At 38.5% G+C, this 17,879-nt stretch overlaps 2 protein-coding genes across 3 annotated transcripts in view; both read right to left on the reverse strand.

The window, feature by feature from the left end:
* Positions 1-17,879, reverse strand: part of adgrb3 (adhesion G protein-coupled receptor B3) — a 994,217-nt gene that overhangs the window by 184,073 nt on the left and 792,265 nt on the right. The window lies entirely within an intron of this gene.
* The window catches only part of LOC118816777 (echinoderm microtubule-associated protein-like 6), a 126,848-nt gene that overhangs the window by 6,615 nt on the left and 102,354 nt on the right, over positions 1-17,879 (reverse strand). The window contains exons 29-36 of one of the 2 annotated variants that reach the window (XM_036583369.1): positions 13,253-13,261; positions 9,073-9,151; positions 7,892-8,021; positions 7,072-7,170; positions 4,658-4,831; positions 3,018-3,226; positions 1,258-1,415; positions 289-403 (exon numbers count right to left, since the gene is read on the reverse strand). In XM_036583369.1, the coding sequence (XP_036439262.1) occupies positions 289-403; positions 1,258-1,415; positions 3,018-3,226; positions 4,658-4,831; positions 7,072-7,170; positions 7,892-8,021; positions 9,073-9,151; positions 13,253-13,261 (973 nt within the window). The remainder of the gene's footprint in view (positions 1-288; positions 404-1,257; positions 1,416-3,017; positions 3,227-4,657; positions 4,832-7,071; positions 7,171-7,891; positions 8,022-9,072; positions 9,152-13,252; positions 13,262-17,879) is intronic. The other variant, XM_036583370.1, reaches the window with a different exon arrangement.

Consider the following 17,879-nt stretch of genomic DNA (forward strand, 5'->3'; position numbering starts at 1 on the left):
TTAAAAAAGACCTTCAAGGATTCTTAGTGAAGAACCCTCTGCATGATTAAAGGGTTCTTTTCTCTGATCTTATACTTAAAGCAGAGCAAAGTAAAGTAAAAAATCTTCGTTTTCATTTGTATTATATTTTTAGCCTACAGTAGCACATCAGCACATACTGAGACACATTTACAGCCAAGATGGTAAAATGGACATTAAATGTGGCTCCCAAGGTGGTTTGATTTTTGTTGAAAGGACAAAATGACAACTAAACTGACACCTCAGTCTGTATGTAAGCACGTTACTCACCTTTCCCCGACATACAGACCTCACACAGTCCACCACCTGGCCTGTCTCTAGCTGGAACGCACGGCATCTCTTCATCTCCTGATCCCACAGCTTCACTGCGCCACCCTCTTTTGTCCTGAACACCCAAACACAGACACATTAGCACCATTCAGAACATATTAAACCCAATTGCCGTCACTGTCCAAAGAAAAACATCTATCTCCAAGATAGCAACTTTACAGGAGAGGTTAAAAATGTTCTTAACGTCTAATATAAGTTAAAGGGGAACTCCAGTTATTTTTTAAAATGTCTGCGTAATTCAGTGGTTACTATGTAAACAAAGTCATTCAGGTTGGTTTGGTGTGAAATGCTTCGTTCTAGAGAAACTTACAGATGTCTTTACAGTGGTGGTGATAGGAACCAGGGGTCGCCATGACTACCACACAAATATAGACATTTTATTTACTATCCAAAACCACCAGTGAACCTACACGAGTCTTCTGAGTGTTTATATGGAATGTTGATGATGGTAAAATAGTGGAAAATCTAGAAACAATAAGTTTTATTGGGGACTACTTTGCCTTAGAACACCCTACATGTGCCCCTCCACTTTGAATAGACAGAAGTAGTGATTACAATATGTTTTAGGCCAAAACGTTGAAAGAAAAACAACGCCTCAGACATCATGCAGTGAATTTATAACCATTTCATGTAGGAACTTTCTGTGAGGGAGCTTTTAGAGGTGGACGTCTGGTTCCTATCACCACCACTGTGAACAGTTCTGACTCGGTAAGTTTCTCTAGAACAGAGTGTTTCACACCAAACCACTATGAATGACTCTGTTTACATCACAATTCTTTTCTTACGCAGACAACAATTGGTGGAATTCTACTTTAATGTAAAAATGGTTTTATTCCAAGTGATAAAAATTTATAAAAATGAAGATTCTTTGCACAGTGACGATATACAAGACACGAGTGTGCTTCTCACGGTCGTTCTTTCCCTCCGGTGACGATAAGGCCGTCTCTCAGCGTGGTATACATGGTGAAGACGGGTCCAGTGTGAGCTTTGGCCACCACCCTCAGCAAGAAGTGATCTCTCCACACATATACGTCTCCGTTGATGGCCCCCGTGAAAGTCAGGTTATTCTAAGAGGACAGACCAGAAACATCCATTTACCTGTGAAACCAATAACCAGCATGCAAATAAATGACATTAACAAATACCCTAACACTACTAATACGAGTCCAGTGGAACTTCAGTTAAAGCTAAATTAAAAAGATAACAGTTAATAAGTTAAATAAAAGATATATTAAACAGATACATTTTCATATGTATTTTTATAGGTTGTTCTGTGAAACTGGTATTATTTCAATAAGCCTTTTTAAATATGTATTAAAATAAAGAAATAAATTACCTTAAAAAGTATAATTATATATTACATAATAGTATGTAAAATAAAAATAATACACAGAACAAAGTGGTGCCAAAAGTAAGCCAAAATGTTTTAGGTTCAAAAACAAAATGAAAAACATGGGTCATTCTTCATTTGGAGGAGAAACCATGTCACGAAGGTTTCAGGGCTTTAAAAGATGCTTAAAATATCAGGTCAGCTCTAGAAGTCAGTATGTACATTTACACAGTTGAGCTAATACTAAATTACATTTTTCTCTTATGATTCTCTGATTTTTCTTTATTTATCCTGTTTCATAGTCGCTCTGCATCTGTAAAACAGCTCATCACAAAACCAATTTTCAAACCATTTTTAATATAAAACAAAATTTTTAAGAGGTTTAACTTAGAAATCTGTACAGAACAGATTCATGTGTAGTTTATATATCATTAATGTTATACTATGTTTAAAAAAATGTATTTTATTTAAAAATTAATTTGTCACAGAAATTATGGTCACTGGTGTTATCAGGACTCTTATTTTACATTTGAACACAGTATTTTCAGCTCTATTAATCTGCTTCTTTGGGTCGAGGCTCATCAGAGAGGAAGCATCTCAAGGCATGAGAAGGCGAGTCACACACGCTCACTATATTTCATTAATTTATTAATAATTCTGTTTATTACGCAGCTCAGAACTTCTATGTGTCACCGGTGTTTTGTGCTTTAATGGTTGGGTAATTAAAATTTAGTCAAAATAATACTGTATATCATTTTTATCACTGATTTTAAATTGACAAGGTGACCTGACCGACAACGAGTCAGCCAGTTTACAGAATCCTCAGTTTTACCCAGAATGTCACTGGAGTCACCGTCACTGGTGTTACACCATATTCATACAACACCAGTGACTGTAAAACATGTCTGGAATTAGGGTCCTTTCTGCATATATGATAATAGGAGATGTTAATGGACTGTTAAGATTATTTAGTTTTGGGAATAAAGAAGTTGATTTTTAAAAAATGTATCCACCTGAATTCCCACTCTAAATGGAGAATGACCCATATGCATTTTCAAATATTTCAAAAAGATACTGTACTGATCACAGATTAAGAATAAATTTATTTATTTAAATAAAAAGGTACTGCAACTGTGAATCAGGATTAGTTTACATAAATAAAAAAAACAACAACAATATATCGTGGTTATATCAACCGAACAATTTCACTAGCTTAATATTATACCAGCCAAAAAAGCCTTCATTCTTAACCTCATGAGCACTGGTTAGCTGAACTATCCCTAAAGAAAATACCAACGGTTTTCACAAAGCAATAGCGTAGATAGAAAGATGCACTTACAGCACCAAAAGCCACAGACAGCATGGTCTGCATCCTGGCGTCCTCCACCGACCCTACTACTCCCTTCTTATACATGAGGGAGCCGCCCGCCAGCGTCCAGAACTTGACGTGTTTGATCCCCACTGACACGAACTGAGAATCAGAGTCTGGTCTGAACTCCGCCACAAAGATCCTGTCAGGATGGCCGCCTTTGCTGGTTACTCTGGCCCCTAGAGTGCCCATAGAGAGAGAAGATACAGAGAGAAATTGGCATGTAATGATCTATTCATGCTCCACCCACAGATGCATCTCTGTCAGCTGTGAAACAAGCAGCGGCAAACTGGCCTGGGAACATGCAATCTTGTCCATGTGTTGTTTTAAGGAGTGGCAGGAGTAGCCAGTCTGAAATCTCAGTGGCCACCCCAAAATTTCTGCAACGTCAGTGGCTCGCTGTGGGGCAAGTGTTCGGCCTTTTAAAGGGAAGAGTGGTTTCGCTATCAGTGATCTGCGGAACAACTGTCCAACCTCTCTCTAAATAATACAATAGATATAAAAGTACTTAAAAAATAAGAGATTTATGAAAAAACAAAGGTTACAAAAATGTCTTTACCTGCTTTAGGAATTTATATACTGTGATATTTGATTAAATTAAGAATTACTCTTTACCATGTGTTATAATATTTATTGTTATTATTATCATCATTATTATTGTTATTATTATCCAGTAAACCGGGTGTGTGCTGTATATCATTAGCCATGTTTACATGCAGCCTAATAATTCGTTAATAATCCAACTAAGAGCTCTATCGGAATAGAATACGTCCATGTAAACACCTTAGTGGGAATAGTCTAGTCTGATTGAGGCCATTCGGAATACAGTTCCTATCCGACTGATCGATATGAGTAATCCTGTAGATAATCCGTTAAATAGAAGAATAATATCCGTATAAACGCCTGTATCTGATTACATTCCCTAACAGAAAGTTTAAGTACGTTCTGATCATGTGTGTCATGACGTCTTCCTCTCGGCCTTCTTTAATAAGGACATGTGGAGGACGTTTTCCTGAGTCTGACATCATTTTAAAATCATTAAAAACACAAGCACTGCTCACTGCTGCTCATCTCACTCTGACTGGAGACTGGACATGATGCTGGTTGTCATGGTAACGTCTACACTAAGTGGTTCTCTATGCATGTGTGTAATTTTGGATCAGATTACTTGTAGCATGTAAACGGATATTTTCGTCAGCTTGTTGAGTAGGGTGAGCGTATAAACATTCAGACATTACAATGCAGTCGTTTGTGTCGCAGCTTTATCACATCATTTTCTGTACTATCTGGGATAAACATTTATTTTGAAGCTATAAAGTGACTGACAGGCCTGTGGATCAAATAACAGACAGTCCAGTCTATGTAGAAGAGGACAGGGCTGTATGTTGATCTAAAATGGCTCAGGTGTGCCTTTATTATTAGACTAAAATCAGCCCAAAAAGAAATGAAGTGAACAGAGAGCTTTTCTTAAATGGTCCTCTTGTGCCTGAGCAGCTCACTTCACACGCTGAAAGGCAAAGCTGGGGGCCTGGCTAAAACTCCCTGCCACCCCTGGTAAATGTACAGACCTGCCATTGATCTTGAGATCTAAGCTATCAGGCGAAACTTACCCTCCTGCCAGCGCCACACAGTGATGGTGTGCTCTGGCTCGATGCCGACAGACACCAGCAGCTTGCCCGTGGCACTGAAGTTCACATAGCCGACCCCTTTCGCATGAGAGCAGCGCAGTATGGACAGCGTTTGTTTACTCATGGCATCCCACACGTGGATGGAAGGGGTGGCTCCTGTGTAAGAACGAGGGAACAACATTACAGTGATTTTTTTTTTACGTAGGTGCTTTGGTAGTTCTCTTGATACAGATTAGCAATACATCTTAGGAATCGTTAAGTGCTTACAGAATCATATCCCCAAACGCCTCAGGTTCACTACACAACTTTAAACAAAGTTAAAAACTTGAACTTAAAGTTAAACTTAAAGTCTTAACAGATGATAGAGACTGGGCGTCTCACACTGTCAGACTGGTTTTTGCAGATTTTTGGGGCGACTGAAATATTGGGGATCCACACTAAACAATTAGGGATCACACACTACTCAACTTGTAAGCTGCTGCTGAAGCGAACAAAGCTCACTGAACTCATGCGAACTCACGAGAACTTACTAAGAGACGCAAATAAACAAACGTGAGCTGCTGCTGTTTTCTCTGCCGTTTGTGCTGAAACAGTAAAGAAGCAGCAGGTAAACATGTTTAAGTGAGGATCAATGATTTAAAAATGTGATCAGTTCATATTTTTAGAGTTTTAAATGTACATAAACTTGATTGTGCCTTAAACTCAGCTCATTAAAAAGCTTCACTCCACACGCAAGAGTGGAGACTTTTCTCCATTTTTATTTGTTTACTTGCTGTATTTTCTTCTTTAGCGCTCTCAGTTTTCATTGGCTGCTGCAGGAAGCCATTCAGATTGAGTTGTTGACCAGTTTACACTAGATTACACTCAGAGTCAGGTCGAAAAAATCAGACGTTTGATAAACTCTGACTGGTCTGAAACGCAATCGAGAGGCCAAAAATCTGAGTTTTTCGCCCCTCAAACACGACTCGACTCTCTCTCCAACTGTCGACTGCAACTGATCCAGAAATCTGCAGACTAGAGTCGACCAGCTCAGACTCGGCCAGACTGAGAATCAGAGCTAAAATCGGGCTAAAAGTCACGTAGTGTAACCCTGGCTTAATGCTGCGGTTCTCAATTCTGGGTCCTCATTCATGTTTATTACGTAATAAATCCTAAATTCGTTCTCAAGATACGTTCTCAGCATTTGCGTAAAAATGATATAGAAAAATTTGTTATGTTTGACTAAAAGCAAACAATTTAGCTTTTCCACTCCGTCCTTCAACTGAAAAGCAGAGAAACAGGTGTGGCATGTGTGCTCCAATGCTAGTAGCACAGTGCTGTTATGAACGTTTGTACATCATGTTGGAAAGTTGTGTTGATCAATGCACATATTTATGTGTACCCGGTGCAGTGTAGTGGGTAGCCAGAGACTCTGACTCGCCTTTAACTGACTCGAGACCAGACAAAAGAAGTAACTGTGATCAAAATTCACCTTTCTATAGTGCACAGTGTACACACTGCAAAAAGTGGTATCTCAACAAGTGAAATTCTCTCAAATCTATAATCTCTTTCTAGTATTTCTAATTGGAGAGTTTTATGAATATCATAAGATTATCTAACATATTTCCAGACATTGTTTACTATTATTAAGTGAAATGATGTCTCTACATTGGCAGATAATCTTGCTTATTTACAAAGATGTTCAGGGTATATTTAGGTTTTTCCATCTGATTTTCCATGCCCAAATCATGAGGCAAATTATTCAGTAACTGCATGAAATAAATGTAAATTTCTACTTTATTTATTTTATTTATTCTGAGCTCCCCTCAGATGAACAGAACATGTGTTTTATGATCATACACATATTGCTATATGCTTACAGTTTACTGCTGAAAGCCAAAAATCTTAGACGCCGTTTGTATTATTTTATAAAAATAATGTTTACAGAGCAGATCAGTGAAGAGACGCCATCTGTTTATAGTTTATAACCCAGATTTGTGGAAAAATGGGTCGACTTTCAGTAGAAAAAAAAAAATTCAGAAGTTCAACTTCTTTTATTATAAGGGTTTAAAATTACATCACCCATCTATTTGACTGGGAAGAAGACAGTCCCAGCTCTCATACAACCCCCACCTTTAGAATGTAGCTTATGAAATATGAAAGTTATGAAGAATATGACGAAGTGCGTTTTGGAACCACCGGTGGTCCCAATGAGTTAAAAAGGTTAAAACATTATATGCCAATATAGTGAGGTAATTTCACTTAAAAACATACTTAACACAAGTACAAAACATCTATAAATAAGTCATATTTCTAATTACTCATACATTCTTTAGACATTTTCTGCAGTGCAGCACACAAATACATAGTACACAACATGCTTGCATGCAGAACATTATGCAAACATCAACACTTACCAATCTGTCCAGTGGCAACGATGTTTTTGTATTTAGGATGTTGATTGACAGTTAGACAGAGAATGTCATCTGTGTGCTCCAGGTAGAAACTCTGTGTACCTGACAGGAGACAGCACAAACATCGATTAGAGGGTAAAGATTAGAGGAGATTAGATTTAAGATTAGAATGGATTAGGAGGGGAAAGTCAAAAGAAAATAAGTGAAAAAACAGGAGTTTCCAATACTGTTAAAACAGTAAAAGATACAGAGAAAATGAGGATCCTAACAGCCACCTGGAAGACCTGGTAGACACCAAAACTGCCCCCATCAGATAAACAGCACTGAAAGCTTTCATCTTTGAGAGAGAGGAGAAAATCAAGCTGCTTATTTGAGCAATGGACTGACCACTCCAGAGTCCAGACCTCAGAATTATTTCAGAAAATTATAAACCAATTTCTACGACTGAACTTTAGAGGTATAAAAACATCCCTGCAAATAAACTGAAAGCAAGACCCCCCAAAATGAATGGAAGCTCTAATAAAGAGTGGACACAATAAATACTGAAAAATAAATGTAGTTGTTCTGGGTTCTGTGAAATTTTCTGTTAAATATATGTTTTTACTTATTTCGCAGTGCTAAAAAAAATGAATAAGTAGTTTTTATTAGTTAATAGGTATTCCAATGCTGTAACATAGTATAGATAGAAGTGCAAATACTTGGCATATAGTATAAAATATTTACATGTATTCTAAGTGCTCAGGTTTCCTCAAAGAGAAATTTTTTGTATTAATTTATCCACTTTTTATTCTGTAGCTTTACATGAATTCATTTCTGTGCGTACCCAGGGTAAGGCTGTGAACCAAGGCTGTGGCTGCAGTGTGAAAGATGATGTCAGTGCCATCATTGAGGTAGTGAAGGTTGTTCCGACAATCAAAACCCCTGAATCCAAACACATGATCTAACACCAGATCCTGAAACGCACAGCAAAACAGACAAGCACAGGTTAAACTATGAGCTTTATTCAAACGCTAAAGAACATTTAGGGATCATTCTACTGAACTGACAGTCAGAGCTGAAACACATTCAGGACTTTTAACTGGACTTTAGACTAAAATCCTTTAGCTTTGAGTGACGCTGTACCTTAATTATGTTTATTTAAAACAAATGTTTGAACATTCCATTTTGTCACTACCGAAACAATCATAACTCTACCCAAACCTTACCAAATGTTTCGGTAGTGACAATTTTAGCTCATTTTGAGCTCCAAAACTCAGCCAGTACATGACCAGCAAACACAGCTTTGAACAGCTGTTCACACAGAAAATCATATTTTTTCATTAAAACACTAAAAAGTTACTTAACTGCAAAAAATATGATGATTCTTAATGTTCCACACTGACTTTTCAGACTTTGGGACACATTTGCTTCAAAACACTGGGATCTAAATGCTCACCATGTGGCCATGAGGGACAGGGATGCAGCCTGCTTCCTGCTCTAAAATGCAGGGGCGTGGCTAAAATAATATGAAAACTCTTGGGTTTCGGTAGTGACGTAAAAACATGGGACAGCATTTTTTAATTTAAAAATTAGACTCATGATAAATCGACACTTTTCAACTTCACTTTAAAATGAATCAAAAATACCTTAAAAACATTGAAAAATGTAAGTATAATTTTCCAAGTGTAAATTTAGGGGTTAAGGTTTGGGACAGACACCTCAAAATAGAAAGTACCCTATAAATGATGATTTTCTATACATTTAGCTCATTACTTTCTCTATACATATATCAGAACATTCTTGTAAATATCTTAGCTCTGAATACTTTGTTGTGTTTTTCCTGTAGGACTGCAGTTTAAACTAATACGGTAGAATTTGGTCCCTAAATGCAGTTAACATTATGCAAATGAGATTTCGCTAACTTGTCCCCATTAGCATTCATTCCCTGCAGTTACTAATCTTGGGAAGTAGCCATACTGACCACAAAGTGCTGAAGACTTTCATAAATATGCATTATTTTTTTACCTCCACCATCTTCTTTTTCTTAGAGATGTTGTTTTTCTGCAACTTCTCTGGAAGAGGAACAGCACGGCTTACAGGAGGCCTGTGGGTGTTTAACGGTTTAGTACAGTTATCTGCACAAAATCAGTGTCACTTCAGAAAGAAGCACATTGTTTAAATTATTTAAGGTCTACATTCACATCAGTGCTCCTATTACATTCACTGTTTAATTATAATAATTCTGAATATGTATTTTTATTAGGTCATGGTGATATAAAGAATATGGATTATACACAGTGATAGGTCAGTCAGTACACAGTCCTCAATAACAAAGTAAAAAGAAGTGAAAATGTATGGTAAACCAGCATCAGAATACTCAACATCAAAATATCAATCAATATTTCAGAGTAAAAAGCTCACAAAGTGAAAACACACAATTTCTCAGGAGTGCATATCATCACTGTTACGTCAAAACTTTGAGACTTTCTTTTTTTACCATGTTTGCAAACAGATGTCCTTGAAATTTTCTGAACATTTCATGCTAAATGGGCTGACAGAAATGTGCTCTTAATGAAATCTCTTTACATTAACATGCATTAAGTTAAGAACTTTTCCCTCTTCTAGCGACAGCATGGAACATTTTGAGGGGGTTCGTAACTCGTGGGAGCGTAGAAAGTGATAACGTGCGAGTTGAAGCTTAGTCTGTGTCAAATGAAAGAACATAAAGTGCAGTTCAGTAAAGAAGGTGGCTGTGATATACTGTTTTCTCAGCAGTCTGGTCAGTGCAGATAATTTATTTATAATGACCGAAGCCCAAAGACACTGAGCTCGAGAGCGGAATACCGAGGTTACCGTCTCGATCAAAAGGGAGCTGCACAAGGCAGCATGAACTCAAGACTGAGCAAAGAGCCGAGTGTGAGATCTCTTTAAATAGACTGATTCACAGCTGACACAGATCAGCCTTAATCATTACTGAGGAGCTCTCTTCCTCCCTCTGGTGGTCAGAGATGGCCTAGCAGGTGGCTGGGACGTTACACTGAGTATCAGTGAGGGTACAACAACCAAGAACTTTTCCACTACGGGTTTGATACCACTTACAACAAGATATCTCGCTTGATACACAGAATTCAGCAAAACAGGAGCAGCAGTTCCGTTTCAAAGTGACTAAAAAATCACAACCACCAGCCAAAGTGCAAAGTGAACTAAAACTGTGAAATTGTCTGAGATGACCACATATTCTCTGTTGTCGAGAATTTCATGGCAAATACTGTAGCCTTAAAAATAAAACAGCAAAAACAATAACAACAGCAACAAAAAAAACAAAAATGTTTTTTTGGTTTCCAGCATCATTTTTGGTGCATCACTATCCTTTTTGTTTTCTTAAAGAATAGAGTAGCAAAATAATTTGCAGTCAGATACATTCAGTATCTTATTTTTCTCCATAAAATACACATACATTGTCTCTTTCTGGCCATGTTTTTGGTGCACCAACACTATCGGCATCAAATATGTGACAAGACCATTTATGTGCCTTTACAGACAAACAGTTATGTTTAGAAAAGCATAACCATGTGTTGATATATATATTATTATAATGTAAGAGAGGTTTCTTTGTCCATTCAAACATGAAATACATTTTCTAAACTTAAAGCTTAAAACTTAAAAGGCCAGGACCGAACTTTTATCCCACACTTTTAGATCTTCCAACAACTTTGGCACAGCTAGTTTGCATTGTACCCTGAACAGTTGCATAGTAATAAGCCTTAGAATGTAATATTGGGCATTTTAACTAAACCACCAAAGTTACATCATACCATTGTTTTTCATGGCTAAATTCTTAAAGGAACAGTGAGCTGTATGCTGTTATGTTAGATGATGACACACTCTGACATGTCAAAGACTTCTGTGGTAGCAAAAACATTCCATTAAGAGTCGATGTGAAATGATGTACATTCAACTACACACAATTGTATACAGTTAATAACACAGTTAATGTATATACAGTTAAACACAGACACACACAGTTGGGTCAAAAACACAAAAGACAAACAGCAAACAGCACACACTGTTACTGTGTTGGCAAGTTCATATTTAAGCGCTGGTAAAAAGAATATGCCTCCTATTCTGAGCTGCAAGTGAACATTCTGGGCCACCTAGCGCCCCCTAGATAAGCACATTTGACAGGAGTTGTGATCGAGCAAAAATGTGGACCATCTGGGAGGCCCTGAGAATTGATTTGAGAGCTATTAGGTTAAAGTAGAGCAGGTGGAAAACATAAAAATATCGCAATTTTAGAGCTGTAGTGAGATCCGAATACGAAAGTCAAAGTGTTGGATGGGCCAAATTGTTACCCCAGATGTAGATGATCAGCTTCTTTAGCTTTGCACTGGAGCTAAAGCTAATGCTAATGTAGACAATAAAAATAAAAGGACGAATGAAATTTAGGCTTCTTGGTGGCTGTTTTCACTTTCCAAGTTAATAACACGTCATACGGTGTCAGAAACCACATAATTTACAGCTTGATTTGCATGTAAACCAAAAGCATGCAGTTTATACGAAGCTAATTACTGGGGTACAAGCGTCCAGTGGTTGACCGACTACATTTGGGGTAGTGTATCCGCTCCTTTTAAGAGATTGGTAATGTGAGGAGGCATCAGAGAGCAACTCCAACTTATACAATACAGTCTTAAAGAGGTTTGAACACATGTGGTCAGACTGCATGTTTTGATGATTGGTGAAAATAAGTGAACACATCTTCTACAGACACAAATAAACATAAACAAAGTAGGCATAACATGCAAGAACCACCAGTTTTAGAGCTCCATCAGTTGAATTATTGATTTTTTCCTTGAGTAACATTGAGTGAGTTTACATGCACTCAATAATCTGACCATAATCAGATTTCTGCAGTTGTCTGATTATTCAAATGGTCATGTAAACAGCACACTCCAATTTCTTAGATCGGAGTAAGGTCTAGAAATCTGATTTAGAAATCTGATAAAGAGGCTGGATTTTAGCTCAGTAATCAGATTTCTCAGTGCCTGTGAACTCTTACTCTGATTTCTTTCGGATTTCTCAGTCTGTGCATGTGTGAAAACAGTCAATAAGCGAGCAGCGTCACCGCGAGACGCAGCAAAACACTTTTGGAGCGACACTGAAACCAAATACATGCTTGACTAAATGAAGGATTTAAATATTCTTCGTCTTCTAGATGATGTATGTTCATTTTTTCAGGTAAAGTGACGCTGTTTTAAAAAAAGCTGCAGCATGAAGTTTGAATTTATGTTACGTTTATGTCACGTCGTCTTCTGTGAGTTTATTGGCAGAATATGAGTGAAGCAGAAATCTGATTACTGTCTGACTCATGTAGACCTGTTATCTGTTAAATCTCGGCACGGCCTTTTTTGGAGGGAGGTGTGAATTGTTTTGCCCCTTTCCCACCTCATTGCTCTCAACAAGACAAGAGTCGTCTTTCATCTGATAAGAGATTTACAGAGAACAAATATTTCATTTGATAATGTTAAGTTAAAAAAAAAATTAAGTCAATTTCCATTCCACCAACAGAATGGCCACTAGGGGGCACTGCAGAAAGGGGTTAAATATGATATTTTCCAGCAGATGTTACTAAACAATTCCTGTTTATTTGCTGAGTTTATCATACTGGAAAAAATAAAACATGAAATATAAAATGTGCCATAAATTTTGTGCAGGCCTCATTTTCTGTTTTTTCTTTCCCCAGTATGTTAAATTCAGCAGACAAACAGTAATTATACATTAAAATGTGCAGCATGTGTTCTCTGTAGAAGAGGTGTTCACTTATCTTCACTTAGAAATCAACAAAACATGTCATTTGACCAGGGGTGCCCCAACTTTTGCATAAGACTGTAGATACTGCAGTCACATTACATTGGTGATCAATTAGCATATTAGCATTGGTGCTTGTGCGTAAACCACTTCGCTGGAGAAAATCTAGGACACAATGTTGACTGACAAATCCAAAATAGGAGAACCAAAGCTTTTTTTTTCAAAGTCTAGATCAAAGTGGATGGAAACGTCCTGGAACAGACAGACATCATGAACTGGGAAAATGTGGAATGGGAAAAGAACAAGCTCTTCTGACCACTGTCCAGAAAAGCACACAGGGACAGAGGAAACACTAGAAGCTGGAGGGACATTCAAGGTGAAGAGATAAATCGGACTTTACCTGGATCCTCTTCAGCGCAGCAGACAAAGCCAAGGGAGAGATTTAGTAGGGTGAACTGGCCCAATGGAAGTGAGGGGCCACTCTGCGGTCAAATGCCTCATGCACAAGCAGTCTAAAGCAGGGGTTCCCAAAGTTCCCAAACGGGTTGTCTGCTGGAAACATGTAAATACTGGCGATGTGTGGAAGTGACAGCAGCTGTGCTGCAGGGTCACTATTTTATTGTCCAAGTTCAACGAGCAACAACAGTGGGTGAATGCAGAGTTAGGAGTCTAGCCAAAGAACTCACTAGTATAGCAGTGGTGTCTTGACCTGGACAGATAATACAAGATCTCAGGGTTGGAAAGGTTTTACTGAGGGAACACCTTAAAAACAATCTTCCAGAGATTTTTTTACATTTTCTAAAAATTAAACTACAAGCACCACATGAGCAAAAACATCTCTTACAGTTAAAAGCACTTTCATTGAAATGAACATTATCTAGGGCTGAATGATTTGAGGAAAATATCTAATTGTGATTTTTCTGACCAATATTGCGATTTTAATTTAAAAGTACTCATTTTCTATAAATTAATTTTATTTATTATTTATATTAATTTATTAATAAATATCAAAAATAATTGTGTTTAAAGAGTTCTTTAGTAAAGAAAATGGATATACACCAAATATGGTTCTACCATGGTTTCCATGTTGGACTTCGAAAAGGCGCTATAAAGAACCATCTACAGCACATTTTCCATCAATCTGAAGAACCATTCCACCATGTTAAGAAACCTTTAATCAAGCAAATGGTTCTTTTAGTGGTAATGGTTCTATGTAGAGCCATTCTCTTTTTAAGTGTGCACCATTAAGTAGGGACATAACACACAGGAATCCAAACAAGCTTTCCTACAAGACCGACACTAAGTTACAAAGAGCCAGTAAACGAGGTGAGTAATCCTGTAAATAAGGTCCAGCTTATGTGTCTCAGAACACGACGTCTTCCTCTCGGCCTTCTTTAATAAGGACATGTGAAGGACGTTTTCCTGAGTCTGACATCGTTTTAAAGTAACACAAGCGCTGCTCACTGCTGCTCATCTCACTCTGACTGGACTCACGTGGTGCTGGTTGTCATGGTAACGTCTACACTAAGTGGTTCTCTGCGCTTGCACGTAATTTTGGATACATTCCTTGTAGTGAGCATGTAAACGGAGATTTTTATCAGGATGTTGAGTAGAGTGAGCAGATAAACATCTCAGTCTGAATTTATAATGGGAATGTGATCAATCAGATTGGCAACAATCTTTGCGTGTAAACACAGACAGTGATGCAGACTGTCAAAAATGTCCAGTGTCCAGTTACTTTTACCTTAGATGAGTTGACATGAAAGACTGTTTACGTTTAGAAACCTTGTGAGCTTCTAATGAACAGCTGACATTAACAGGTTAGTTAGCTCAGTATCAGCTACTCAAGTCATGTTGGCAGACATGCTAATTTATCATGGACATTTTAAACTGAGCACATTGATAGAAATTTTCACCAAAAACACATGAATCGCCAAAAATAGCAATGATATAGAGTAAACTTGTAAGGGTTCAGCCGGCCCCGCCTGCTGCCGGCAGAGGGCGACGGCGGCAGGGTGTCCAGCCTACGCCGCCAGCTGCCAGCAGAGGGCGACGGCGGCACAGGGCCATAACTTCAGGGAACTCCAATTCCCAGAAGTCCGCGGGCTGATTAGGCCCAACGCGACACACCTGCGGACTCCTCTACTTAAGGTCAAGGCAAACAGTGGTGTTTGTCACACCTTTGTAGAGGGGTGACCGGTACGGTACTTAGTGTCAGAAAAGAAAAGAAACGAAACTGCCCCAAAACTAAAAAGAAAAGAAAAGAGGGCTGAGAAAAGAAACTGTCCCAAAGCTACTTAAAGGGGAAAAAAAAATAAAAAAAATAGAAGAGCTGTTTGCTCCACCAGGAGCAAACAACTGAAACAAAGTCTACCGTCCCTTCGTTCTTGGAGTGGAAGTGTTTTTTGTTTTCCTATTATCTGTCCTTTCGCCTTTCTAGTTCAGCCTTTGTTTGAGCTGCTCTCAGCGTCTCTTTTGTCTGCTGTTCGTCGTTTTCCCGCCTTTTCTTTTCCCCCTTCCTTGAGGTGTTTTGCCAGTAGTCACTTGTGCTCCTCAGTGGCGCAGTGGTAACGCCACGAAGCGCCGATCAGTACATCGCCGGTTCGAACCTGGCTTTGGGTCACCTCATATGCATGTTTCAGACTCACAACCCAGTGTCACAATCAACTCATTTTTCCATTTTTCTCCGTTTCCATTTCTGCATTTGGGTCCGCCTCCCCGCCGTCCCGTAACAAAACTAGGTAACCAAATGAGCGGCGCCAAAGTTTGGGGAAATCTCTTACTGAGTTTCTTGGATACTTTCATATTCTAAATACAACACTTGTTGCCATGGAGACTGGGTGGGCAGACAGAGAACACCACCACACAGTTTGCCTACAAAAAGCTTTTCAAAATCTCCTCGTTTACTCCCTAAACAGGGTTCCAGTGCATTCTGGCCCTTTTCCACCCCTGGATCTTCCATATACTGGTTGGTGGTGTTATCCACTATGCTATCACTCCAATGCACACAGAGTTATGCCCTTTATTTGAGCTGAAGATTAAGATGTCACTCCAGAGAGACGTATGAAACGTGTCTGCCAAATTCGACACCACAGATTTAGTAACTTATTAATAGCATCAGTTGAATGAGTTGAGTTAATGATGCAAACAAAATTTAGGTAGCAAAACTAAAATAATAAATAATAAAAAATAATCACACGTTTGATTGAAGAACTGAAGGGCATTCAGCTGGTATGGCTGGAATTTGACTCGTCAACTGCCAAAGCAGGTCAAAGGCCACCTCTGCCACCACACCTACCATTCCCATCATCCCTTTTTTACATGTCTAATAGGCGTACAGTTTAGTTTGAACATTTAGGCCACACCAGGTCCAGATAAGAACGATTTATTTTCATTTTTCAAACACCACTGACAAATCAACCCCTTATTTGGGAACCCCTGACCTAGAGGCCTCTCTAGAAAGCTTTGTATCTAGCTATTGGTTCTCTGGGCGTAGCAAACCATGCTCTTTCGTTCTGTGTATTTCAGCATGCTGGAGAGAGAACGGCTCAGAGAGGGGGCGAGGGTGGAATGAGGAGGGGAGCACTGGTTTGTGCTTTGATCAAAAAGACGTCATACCCTGAAGTCCCTGAGGAAAATGTGCACTACTGTGAAGGTGAGCCATGGAGAGACAGGGAAAGAGACTGCATCAGTGGACATCTTCACAAGAGCGGACACGGAGAAAGCAAAGGCAAGGCTGGAATGGATGAGGCTAATGATGTAAAAGATGGGAGATTATCCATGCAAAAGACAAACAGCTTTCAAAAGGTTTAACACAGGCTGACTTGATTTATCTGTTAGACCTTCCAGAAGCCCTGTTAGATATGTAGAACTTTTATAAGGCTACTATTATAAATAACTGACCTCACCATGCTCTGTCCACAAATGTAATCTTTGTAAAGTAAAACTGTAGCGCAAAACTGAGAAAAAATTGATGTAAAAAGTGAAAAATCCAAGTAATTCTGGACCATTTCTATTGGCCCAATGAAATAAGCCTAGGCAATAGGGTGATGTAATCGGATGTGGTTGAAAATGAAAGCCAACCTGCTTTGGAACTTCATCTTGCCTCAAAGTAACTCGGTGTGGTAAAAAAAATGAGCTAAAGTGAGTGGGTGTTACTGCAGAGCAGCTAAGTTAACTCTGTTCCTCTGATCCTCGTCTATGGCTGGTGTTCCCAGAAAACAGTAATCATTAAAATTAAATTAAATGTCCACATAATGTTTTATTCACTTTTGAAACACTGAGTAATAATGGGGCCTTTAAAGCTCTGGTAGAGTAAACTCCCCACTGTGTTTGCTGCAAGTGATTTTCTGTGGGGGTGTGGAGGGGCGGTGCAATATTATCGATGATCTAAACTAGAAAAAAGCAAAGCAAGAATTAAACCACAGAGCGGTTATTTTTGGTGTTTTGCTGGGCAGCTGTGGCCGTCGGACTGAAGGCTCCACCTTCACCAACACCAAAAATTAGTCCCACGCTGCAAGATGCTGCGACAGGTCTCCATTTGTGGACAAAGCTTGTATAGGACAACTGAATTTGAACCACACTATAAGAAGTTACCTTAATGTAGGTAACCTGAAAACCTTCAAATTTTAAGTTTAGTGAACTACTATGTCAACGACTTGTCAACAAATAGTTGTTTTGTTAACTTTGTTAAAACAAGTTCAATGAACTCAAAGTTTAAAGGCAACCAGGTTACATTTACAGGTAAAACACAATCATTTTTTACAGTGTATGTTGTTTATTATCAACATATCACAAATTTTGCATGTTCCTACAAACTTTTTCATTTCATGTGTCTGACAATAGGTGGTATAAATAACTGTATTAAAGTAATACAATGTTGAATAAAGCTATTCTTAGCTTTCATAGAACTCCAAGGTCACTACACTGACGCTCCATAAATGCACAGTCATAACAACCCTTAAAACGCTCCCAAATCCGAAACGTATCTACTGTCTGAACTTTCAGATGTAGCACTGCTTGGTTCC

The sequence above is a fragment of the Colossoma macropomum genome, unplaced genomic scaffold (assembly GCF_904425465.1).
Source record: "Colossoma macropomum unplaced genomic scaffold, Colossoma_macropomum, whole genome shotgun sequence".
NCBI lineage: Eukaryota > Metazoa > Chordata > Actinopteri > Characiformes > Serrasalmidae > Colossoma > Colossoma macropomum.